The sequence below is a fragment of the Cyclopterus lumpus genome, chromosome 4 (genome assembly GCF_009769545.1).
Source record: "Cyclopterus lumpus isolate fCycLum1 chromosome 4, fCycLum1.pri, whole genome shotgun sequence".
NCBI lineage: Eukaryota > Metazoa > Chordata > Actinopteri > Perciformes > Cyclopteridae > Cyclopterus > Cyclopterus lumpus.
The window spans coordinates 812,295-824,087 of NC_046969.1; the positions used below are offsets into that span (position 1 = coordinate 812,295).

The window sequence follows — 11,793 nt, forward strand, 5'->3', positions numbered from 1 at the left end:
TCACCACCAGGTGGTCATCAGTTGACAGCTCTGCTCCTCTCTTCACCCGAGTGTCCAAGACAAACGGCCGCAGATCAGATGATACGATTACAAAGTCGATCATTGATCTCCGGCCTAAGGTGTTCTGGTACCAGGTACACTTATGAGCCACCTTATGTTCGAACATGGTGTTCGTTATGGACAAACTGTGGCTAGCACAGAAGTCCAACAACAAAACACCATTCGGGTTCAGATCGGGCAAGCCGTTCCTCCCAATCACGCCCCGCCAGGTTTCTCTGTCATTGCCCACGTGAGTGTTGAAGTCTCCCAGGAGAACTATGGAGTCGGCAGGCGGCGCCCTTTCCAGGACCCCTCCCACCGACTCCAAGAAGGCCGGATACTCCGAAATGCTGTTCGGTGCATAAGCACAAACAACAGTCAGAGCCTTACTCCCCGCAACCCGTAGGCGCAGGGAGGCGACCCTCTCGTTCCCCGGGGAACACTCCAACACAGCGGCGCTCAGCCGGGGGCTCGTGAGTATCCCCACTCCCGCCCGGCGCCTCTCACCCTGGGCAACTCCAGAAAAGGACAAAGTCCAACCCTTCTCCAGGAGCTTGGTTCCAGAGCCCATGCTGTGCGTGGAGGTGAGCCCAACTATATCTAGCTGGTACCGCTCCACCTCCTGCACCAGCTCTGGCTCTTTCCTCGCTAGTGAGGTGACGTTCCACGTCCCTAGAGCTAGTCTATGTGCCGCCAGTGATCGGCCGGTCTCCCGCCTGGCCCGCCGCCCGGTCTACATAGCACCCGACCCCGATAATTCTCCCTGCGGGTGGTGGGTCCACAGCGTGACTGCTGCTCCATGATGTTTTTTCAGGCTGAGCCCGACCGGGCCCTATGGGCGAAAGCCCGGCCACCAGACGCTCGCCGACGAGCTCCCCTCCTGGGTCTGGCTCCGGGAGGGTGCCCCGGTTTCCCTTGTCCGGGCAAGGTAGCTTCAGTCCGTGGGCTGCTTATCATCAGGGTTTGTTGAACCGCTCTTAGTCTGGGCTCTCCCCCGAGACCTGTTTGCCTTGTGAGGCGTGACCTGTTTAATATAATGATAAACTCCACTTACATCAAAACCAGGATGGCTTTGGTTGAAGAGGTGCTGCACGCCAATCTTTAGCTAGCATTTTATAGCTAGATACATCTGAATGTTGATGGCTAACCTAAAGCCGGTGTGTGTTGCAGGGCGCAGCGGCGGTGGATGGCCGCCTGAAGCGGGGCGACCAGATCCTGTTGGTGAACGGAGAGAGTCTGCAGGGAGCGACACACGAGCAGGCGGTCGCCACCCTGAAGAAACAGAGAGGCACCGTCACACTGGACATCCTGTCATAACACACACAACCACACAACCACATTGCATGCTACACATTTGTATCGCCTGCATACACACGCCTATGAAAACAGATGCTCTTGTGATTTCCTTCACACACTTTAACTCTTGGACTACGAATCATCGTGGATCCTGAACTCTGAACTGTCCAACATGCAAAAAAGCTTCAGGCGGTACCAACACACACACACACACACACACACACACACACACACTGATGTCTGACACCAGTGGGTGACCACTTGAATACCTGAAAGAGTTTCTCAACCTCGGTGTGGGGCCCACAAGTGGGTTCACGTGATGCGTAGATGTGGTCCCGAGAAACATCTGATGTATTGATATTTGTTTGGGTCTGAGCAAGAGGATCTTGGCTTTAAGAGAAATCGGACACTTAAACACGGTCACAAGCCAGAAAAGGTTGAGAAACTCTGTAACTAGACACGCTATTAAATCAGAATATCGTCAAAGAACAAATATCACTATGGAGTCATGATGAAGTGGCTTTATTGCCAGCCTGCACTAGTTAATGCATTCAGTTGGGTTTGTTTTCTTGTTTGTGATCCAGAAGAACAAAAGGGACACCTGTGTGATGGTGAAGTGTTCTCCGACACCGCTGCACACGTTACGTTACCCTCCAATCAGAACAAACAGCTGTTTTAGATAAGGAGCTAGTCATCAAAAGGGAACTTTGCTTTTCAAATTAGCAGTAAATGTGCATTTTCCAACATGGAAATAACAGTTAACGCGTTAACAGTTAATTCAGTTGAACAATTTCTCTTAAATATTGTCAGACTTCCATATCTAAAAATAATAATAAAAGGGAAAATCCACTCATTCGGTCATTACAAATTACGTTTATTCATGGAGTGGATCATTCCTACGATTCAGTGTCAGGTTTACTTTTTAAAGAAAATCAAAGAATTTATTGGTGATTTTCTTTTAACTTAAAAAAATTTAGAAAATTGGATTACAAATTGAAAACAATGAACCTTAGTTAAAACTGAGACCATATTAAAAAGTAATAGACACTTGTTGTTGAAAGGTGTTATCTATTTACACAATGTACACATTTCTGTTAAATGAGGTAAGGCTGTTAAAGTGTCCTAGTTAGTTAGCTATCTTAGAAAAAGTGCCACCATTCAACACAAACTTTGATAACCATGTAATTCCTTGTACGCACACATTTCTTCCAGTAATGAATCCATATTGACACATAAAGGATAAAACAATATTAATGTTAAATTAAATATGTGTCTCTGTGGAGATGAATCTCAGGACTTGGTGGGCTTGGAGAACCCCTGTCGCCCCCGGCAACAGATGCAGTGTCTTCCACATGATTTCAATCAGGGAGATAAAATTATAAAAATATGTCTCCGTGGAGATTTAAACTATAAAAGGCTTTCTAGAAGCAGGCGTGAATAAAAGCAAAAGACTGACATTTATAAAAACTATTGTTCTCTGTTCAGATTCAGACTTATCAGTTATCAGTGCCATCACTGTAGTTCCAGGAAGTGGTTAGCCTAGCTTAGCACAAAGACTGTATGTAGGTGGAGATTATCCATCAAACAACTCAAAATAATCCAATTCACAGGTTAAATTTGGTTTATTTAATTGTTGTAGAAATAGCAATTCATGTTTAAATTAAGGGGGAAAATGTTTTAGTGTCGACTGCAGATTAGCATCAGTTAATACGTTTTAATTGGTTTCTGATTGGAGTAAAGGGTTGAAAAATAGCTTTGAAGACATCTCTTAATATTCACCATAAATAACAAATGATGGTATTTTTAAGATGTGAAAATACCAGATGGCTTTGTTTGACCCCTTAAAAAACTAATTCCATGCAGGAATCTCAACATATATTACAACCCATTATGTTTAATGAATGCATTTGTCATCCTTGTAAAAACGGGGTCATTGTTGTAAGAGATTGGTAAAGGCGATCTTTTAAAACAAATGGAGGCGGCGGACGTTTAAAATGTATTTGGGACTGTAAAAATAATTTTTTATCAAAGTCTGAATGTCCAAAGTCAAGAAAATGGTGTTGCTCGCAATATTGAGGGTGTCGCTCTCAAGGAGTGAAACATAACTCGCGTAACCTAAACATGTTGCTAGCTAACCTGAGTTTTTGAGGGAGAACATGAGGATTTAGCAACATGTCAGACCGTTGCTTTCAGTCTTAAATTGTACAACGTGAAGTTACTTGTGTGTTTGCAGAGCTTTGCTGAAGCCTAGTATGATACTGCGGTTTGTTAATCCTTTCAGATATTTGATGTGTAATTGAGGTATTGAGCAGCAGCTGTACAGTTTGTGCTGAGCAGAATCCTGTACTTTAAACATATCAATCGAGTGCAAAACACTTTATGTTAAGCCTGTTCTTGTCATAATCACGGTCTTAATTGTTGGTACTTGTATTTGAAGTTGTCGGAGTAGATGAACTGTAATTTATTTGTGTGATCTCACTGGAAATTAACAATGTATTATTAGTTTTTTTTATTATTACGAGCACCGACATCTTTGTCCGACGGAAACCCTGCAGCTTTGGTTCGCCTTCACACAGGACTCCTTCAGAGTCGCTGCCAAAAACCAGCTGAGGTTGCACTTTATTTTACTTCCTTTCTTCATCATTTCCTCACAAGCTTCCTGTTGGTACTATTTATAGAGAACAAAGAGGGATCTTTTAGAGCACAATAGATGAACAATTAATAGATTGAGCCTCTCTTTGAGGACCAATTCCTGTGAAATGCAACTGCTAAAATTATGACATAGTTGAAAAGTGGGAGGAATTATTTCATGTGCCCCCAGGCGGCAGAAGTTCCATTGTTTTTATCCATTGACAATGTAATAAAACTTTTTTTGCCTACATTTTTTGACGTTTAGTCCAACTGACTGCAGTGCGATGGATGTACACACAACTATCACTGGATTACTTTGATAATGAAGAACATTTAAAAAAAATTGTGATTCTCAGGCAACTTCTACAGCGTCTTTTTTGATGTGGATTTCTGGACATTTATTCTGAATGCACATTGGAGAGCGGTGGAAGTCACACCAATATCTGTTTTTACTGAGTTATCCCCTGAAGCACCCGACCCTCTGGAGGCGTTTGTCTTTCTGTTTTCTGAATGTCCATCTCTGTTACAGACCATTTCCTCTCTAGTCACCATGGTTACAGTGTCCGACAACGAGTTAAATGACAGCGATAATTTCATTACCCTCCCTTTCCTGTAATGTAAAGTTACTCCGAGACAACAGCGATGCAGGACAGCAGTACGAATTTGATGAACACATTTCTTTCTTCTATTCTCTCATTATTGAGCTTTCTGCAGTGTAAAATGTGCGTGTTACCGCAGGTGGTAACCCCCCCCCCCCTAGCACAGAGACACTGTAGACAGGAACTGGTCAGTTATCTTTATTAATACTCGAGGCAGATGCGGTTTCCGTCGTGCTCGTGGATCTGCTCCTGGGGATGGCAACGTAGGTCCGGTGCTCTGCCGAATTCCCGCACCCCTCTCCTTCGTCCCTACTGCCTTTTATAATGGGAAGCAAATCATCATTAGCCCCAGCTGAGGCCAATTAGGCCTCCACCTGGTACCGTTCCCTCAGCGCACTCCCCCAGTCCCCTCTGCAGCTGAGCCTAACCACGCCCCATGCAGGTTTTCACAACACTTGTCTCGAGGTTGAGTGACACAAATTGCACCGTACTGGAGCAGTATTTAGAGTTGCAGGTCCAACTGCTCCAAAATGAGGCCAATATCAATAATTGAGACCAATATTTATATGACATAAATGAACTAATTGTAACACTCTTTGTAGAATATTTGAGACATTGTAAATGAAACTACAAAATGATAAAACTGCTCAAGAAACCTGCAGCTCAGCCTCTCCAGACCCATGAGTCGTCACCTAACGTCCCCAAACTGATCTGAGGTCCCATTTGTATCGCTATTGATCCAAAGAGGCGCTGATGTGACTGACAGCTGGCGTCCACTCTGTTTGATTTGTGATCAATCAGTTTTATTAAAATGTAAAGAGAGCACAATATACCTCTCTTGTATTTGTTTGTCTTCAGGTGTGAGATACCAACAGGTTTCTGCTGTTATTAGACACATCAACTAACCACAGACACTACTGTCATATTATTATTACAGACACATGAACTAACCACAGACAATCTACTGTCATGTTATTATTACAGACACATGAACTAACCACAGACAATCTACTGTCATGTTATTATTACAGACACATGAACTAACCACAGACAATCTACTGTCATGTTATTATTACAGACACATGAACTAACCACAGACACTACTGTCATGTTGTTATTACAGACACAAACTAACCACAGACACTCTACTGTCATGTTATTATTACAGACACATGAACTAACCACAGACACTCTACTGTCATGTTATTATTACAGACACATGAACTAACCACAGACACTCTACTGTCATGTTATTATTACAGACACATGAACTAACCACAGACACTACTGTCATGTTGTTATTACAGACACAAACTAACCACAGACACTACTGTCATGTTATTATTACAGACACATGAACTAACCACAGACACTCTACTGTCATGTTATTATTACAGACACATGAACTAACCACAGACACTCTACTGTCATGTTATTATTACAGACACATGAACTAACCACAGACACTCTACTGTCATGTTATTATTACAGACACATGAACTAACCACAGACACTACTGTCATGTTGTTATTACAGACACAAACTAACCACAGACACTACTGTCATGTTATTATTACAGACACATGAACTAACCACAGACACTCTACTGTCATGTTATTATTACAGACACATGAACTAACCACAGACACTACTGTCATGTTGTTATTACAGACACAAACTAACCACAGACACTCTACTGTCATGTTATTATTACAGACACGTGAACTAACCACAGACACTACTGTCATGTTATTATTACAGACACATGAACTAACCACAGACACTCTACTGTCATGTTTTTATTACAGACCCATGAACTAACCAGACACTCTACTGTCATGTTGTTATTACAGACACATAAACTAACCACAGACACTCTACTGTCATGTTGTTATTACAGACACATGAACTAACCACAGACACTCCAATGTCCTGCTCTTATTACAGACACCTGAACTACCTGTTTTTTGTAAAAGGAGACTTTACTGTCAATGTTTAATTATTAGTCACAGGTTATTCTTTCATTGATCAGTAATGAGAGCCCACACAGCAGTTTGTTAGGAAAGATAACTTATTAATCTGGATCAGCTGCTTTTCCCAGTTTACTGCTCTGACTCTGAAAAGGTGAGTGAAAAACATGCACACACAGTACCTAATATATAGATCTAGTCTAAGCCTCAGATCCAATATAAATGATTAAATATCCATATAATAATCTCACTCTTTCTGCTAAATTATTTAAAGACACAACAACAAAATATCAGACTCAGCTTTACCCGCTGGGGACAAAAGGTACGACAAAACAAAGACAACGTTCATAGGAACATTTCATTCAATGTAATTTCTTTTTGTGTGTGTTTTGTGTGTCTTCGTCCAGAGTTGACAATGTTCAGAAAGCCAATCGGATCGTCGTGGGACGGTCACATGACGGTCACATGACGGTAGCTTTGTCCTCGATCACGCTGTCGTAAACGTTCATGTCGTCTTTGCTCCTGATGGACAAACACACCGTGAGATTCAAAGGTATTCATCAGCGTTGATCCTTTACTCAAAGTACTAATACCACACAGAAAATACTTCACAAGGAAAAACAGTCCTGGACAACAAAAGTATTATCAGCTAAATATACCTCAAATAAGATAAGTTAAATACGGATTGTGTGTAAAATGTTTACTGTCAGTGTTTTCCAATTATATCTGTTTTTGGTTTAATATTATTGCTGCATTAATGTGTGTTGCATTTTAAATCTTTTGTATCCTGTTGGCTGGTTTAATCTACAGCTGTGTAACATATTCTATAAGATCATCAAATAATATATATAATATTTAACAAATAATATAAAGTGTTTAATTGTATTTAGTGTTGTTTTCCTACCTGACCATGTCCAGATTGTTCTCGTAGGTGTTTTCGTTGACAAATTTATTTCCTTCCACCAACTCCATAGTGGTCTTCTTTCTGCAAACAGATGCACTTTATTTAGACTTTATTAATAAAACATATAGTTTTGTCTCTAAAGTATCAGAAAGTAAATATTTGAAGAAGAAAGTCTATGAAACATGTAAATGTTGGACATTTTTCCATTTTTCTTTCATCTGCTGTGAAATAACGATTCATAAAATGATCAAATCTGTCAAAAACAATTAAATGTTTGCCCGACCAGCAAACCAAACAAATAAGAGTATTTTTCATATTTTGCTGGATAAATGGCTGTGAATATAAATTGTCAATATTTTCTGTTAAATAATTGTTTGTGTGAGCCGATAGCTGGGCAGTTAGGATCCACACCACATGGGCACAAATGCCATGAGCAGCAAGTCATAACTCCTGCCCTCTTCCCCACATTTCTCTCCATTGTCACTGTTACATAAAGGCAAACACACCTTTAAAATAAACAAATATGTGATCGGTTCATGGACTAATTGTTTCAGCACTAAATGTTATTGTTGTGGTGGTGGGGCGTGGTTAGGCTCAGCTGCAGAGGGGGCGGAGTGATGTAATTAACCTGCAACGGATGTTTGTGATGATGCATCTCCTCAATATATACGCCAGTAGAGAGAGAGGGAATCGAGCCCAAAAGACCAATGCACAATAAATAATTATTAAGAACTCTCGATTCTGACTTGATGCCGTCGTTGTGCTCCAACATCCCCAAGTCGGTAACAGGGAAGCGTTAGTGATGTATGTAATGATGTATGTAATGTGTGTAATGATGTATGTAATGTATGTAATGATGTATGTAATGTAATGATGTATGTAATGTATGTAATGTAATGATTAATGTAATGATGTATGTAATGTATGTAATGATGTATGTAATGTAATGATGTATGTAATGTAATGATGTATGTAATGTATGTAATGATGTATGTAATGATGTATGTAATGTAATGATGTATGTAATGTATGTAATTTATGTAATCCATCCATCCATTTTCAATACCGCTTATCCTCATTAGGGTCGCGGGGGCGCTGGAGCCTATCCCAGCTGACATAGGGCGAAGGCAGGGGACACCCTGGACAGGCCGCCAGTCCATCGAGGGTAATTTATGTAATGATGTATGTAATGTGATGATGTATGTAATGATGTATGTAATGTAATGATGTATGTAATGATGTAATGTAATGATGTATGTAATGTATGTAATGATGTAATGTAATGATGTATGTAATGTATGTAATTTATGTAATGATGTATGTAATGTGATGTATGTAATGTAATGATGTATGTAATGTAATGATGTATGTGATGTAATGATGTATGTAATGTATGTAATGATGTATGTAATGATGTATGTAATGTATGTAATGATGTATGTAATGTATGTAATGATGTATGTAATGTATGGAATGGAATGGAATGGAATACACCCAGTAATATTTTGAATTGAATCATTCTGGGATGTTTGCTGAAATTGATTTGATGGCCCTATCAAAAAAACATTCCACCAGCCGCCACTGCCCCGTTGATTTTACCGGGTCGGTGTTCTTGGAAGAGACGTCCTCGCGCTCGCCGTCATGTCGTTAAAAAAGAAAACAAAAGAAGAGAAGAAGGCGCCTGACGAGAACGTGCAGATTTGGGCCAGATGACTTCGGCCCAAAGCTGAACCTATTTTAAATGCTGATTGGCTAAATTGTGTATCACTCATTCATATCTTTAATCAGTAATTGGCTAAGCTGCTTCTTAGACCCGCCTCTTCTGGGCCAGAACGATTCGTCCCCAGCTCAGCTGAGACGTGCAGGAAAAGCATAGATTTTGCGCAGATATCTTATTTTACAAATATTACTGGGTATATTCCATATCTCCAAAACACAAATATTGACAATTTGTATAATTTATAAATATAATTAATATTATTATAATAATTTTTGTATCCTTTTTTTTTTGTGGCTCAAGGTGGGTGGGGCCAGGCCTCGTGGCCTATATAATATATATATATATATATATAATATATATATATAATATATATATATATATTATATATATATATATAATATATATTATATATATAATTATATAATATTATATATATATATATAATATTATATAGATATATTATATAGATATATTATATATCTATATAATATATATATATATATAAAATATAATATAATATATATATATTTATATATATAATATTATATATATAATTATATAATATATATATATATATTATATATCTATATATTATATAGATATATTATATATCTATATAATATAATATATATATATAAAATATAATATAATATATATATTTATATATATAACACACTTTCAAAAATCCAGCGTACAAACTGTTACAAATTTTTAGCATTTACATTCAAATGTTTAATATTTTAGCAAAAGACACCTTGCAATTTGTGTCTCATCAACTCTGTCATTAGTCTGTTAAAATTAGGTAAGATCAAAAAAAAAAATTATACATAAATATAAAGTTAAAATGGCCTGACCTGCTTGGCTCCTCACACCAGGCCTTCTTCACCAGTAAGCCGACAAAGGTGAGGAAGAGGAAGCCGGCGACGGCGATGATGCCGGTGAGCCACTGAGGCAGCAGACGCTCACTCGTCTGAGCTGCAACACACACAGAGGTCAGAGGTCATCCGAACTCTTGTTTTACGGCTGTTTCAGCTTAAACCTTTAACAAGACTTGTCTCTGTGACCCCAATAATAAATGTCTGTGTCCCTCTGACATAGAAGTAGCATAACATAGTAATACTCTAAATGTAGGCTTCAGTAAGAGGGAACTCATTTCAAAAGGTGTCTCCTTTATGACCCCAATCATGATATTAACAGGAAGTAAAATCTGTTTCCTTGTACAGTTATTATCCTTATTACAAAACAAAGTTGAAAAAAACATGTTCAATGTTCACTTTCCACTGATATGAAACAGAGCAAAGTCGGAAAACTGGAACCGAAAAGCATTTTGAATAACTAATCCGCACTAATCTTCAGCTGAAACAATAATTTGGTTAATGGATTACTTGATCGACAGCAAACGGCTTCTATTTTCATCAATTCATTGTTTTATTGATTTTTATTCTAAACATTTGTGTGTCACTTATTCTATTCAGTGGTGGAACAAAACTAAGTACATTTACTTATTATTTATTTTAAGGTGTTTACCAGCTGCAACACTAAAGAGATGAACACATTAAGGCACTGATAATTATAATCCAATTATATAATGTATATTATTATATTGACCATTCTTCTTTGGGACACTAAGTATATTTTGATGCTGATAATTTAGTTATTTGACTTGCAGTAGCATGTTTACACTGTGGTATTGCTACTCGTACTACATGGTCGGAGTGCTTCTTCCACTGCTGATCATAGTAAACTAATTATGTTTGGGTTTTGGACAAACTATAATCATGATTTCTGACATTTCATACAGGGGTTAATAAAGAAACAGTTTACATCTCAAACCCGTGTCATGTATTAAGTTTCTAGGCGTTCAGTAGTTGGAACAGCTCTTACCTCCCTGAGCCGTCGCCGCTCCCACACTCAGCAACAAACAGGAAATCACTGCGCAGAGTTTCCCCATCACTGCTTCTCTGCTCTGATGGAAGGTAAGAAAAACAACAACGTACAGAATCACAGCAAGGAAGCCTCAGACATGGAGTTCAAAGTAACAGCAGCAGGTCGGTGCTGCAGGTGTTAATGTTCAACTCAAACTCCCAACAGAGGCTCTGACTCACAGGAAAAGCTTGTTTCTGCTCTCCGTGTTTATGGCCCAATCATGTTTGTTTCCTCTCCGGTGGACCAGCACTTGAACCTACCGAGCAGTGGTGACGAATTGTGGGAATATATAATCCTCTAATATAATATCACATATTCTGTGTTTTGAACTCTATACAAGTAAACAAAAACTTTAACTTTTGTGTCACTTTTGCTGAAATCTTCCGTCTCCGCTTCACGTAAGCACTTTAGTATACAAAAATACACACGTTATTGTCTTCTAGCAAATGATACAGTATAATTAAATTGGTTATTACGCTTTCTATAATAACTTTAGAACACCAAAAACAAAGTGCGAAAAGGAAAATCACCTTTCCAACCTTTACTACAAAGAGCTCTGTCTCTTACTGCATTATTGTGATTACTAACTGTCAAAAACAGCAACATTACTTTATTGTTTTTATCTCTTTATTGAAATTATCTAAATCATCATTTAGAGAATGATGTGCCAACTCTTGGCAAGCTTGGTTTTGACTGGAGTTTATTAGC

The 11,793-nt window shown here is 38.8% G+C and overlaps 2 protein-coding genes across 5 annotated transcripts in view; one reads left to right on the top strand and one right to left on the bottom strand.

Moving 5' to 3' along the window:
• patj (PATJ crumbs cell polarity complex component) overlaps nucleotides 1-4,216 on the top strand; it is a 139,205-nt gene extending 134,989 nt beyond the window's left edge. For all 4 annotated transcript variants that reach the window (XM_034529891.1, XM_034529892.1, XM_034529893.1 and 1 more), the window contains one exon: nucleotides 1,210-4,216. In XM_034529891.1, coding sequence (XP_034385782.1) covers nucleotides 1,210-1,356 — 147 coding nt within the window. In that variant the 3' untranslated portion in view covers nucleotides 1,357-4,216. The remainder of the gene's footprint in view (nucleotides 1-1,209) is intronic.
• Nucleotides 4,217-5,984: 1,768 nt separating this feature from the next.
• On the bottom strand, nucleotides 5,985-11,169 carry pdzk1ip1 (PDZK1 interacting protein 1). Its single transcript, XM_034529895.1, has 4 exons — nucleotides 11,044-11,169; nucleotides 10,014-10,134; nucleotides 7,440-7,520; nucleotides 5,985-7,057 (listed from the first exon to the last, which is right to left on the bottom strand). The coding sequence occupies exons 1-4, from the start codon at nucleotides 11,108-11,110 to the stop codon at nucleotides 6,997-6,999; spliced, it is 330 nt and encodes a 109-aa protein (XP_034385786.1). The 5' UTR covers nucleotides 11,111-11,169; the 3' UTR covers nucleotides 5,985-6,996.
• Between the last annotated feature and the right edge of the window lie 624 nt (nucleotides 11,170-11,793).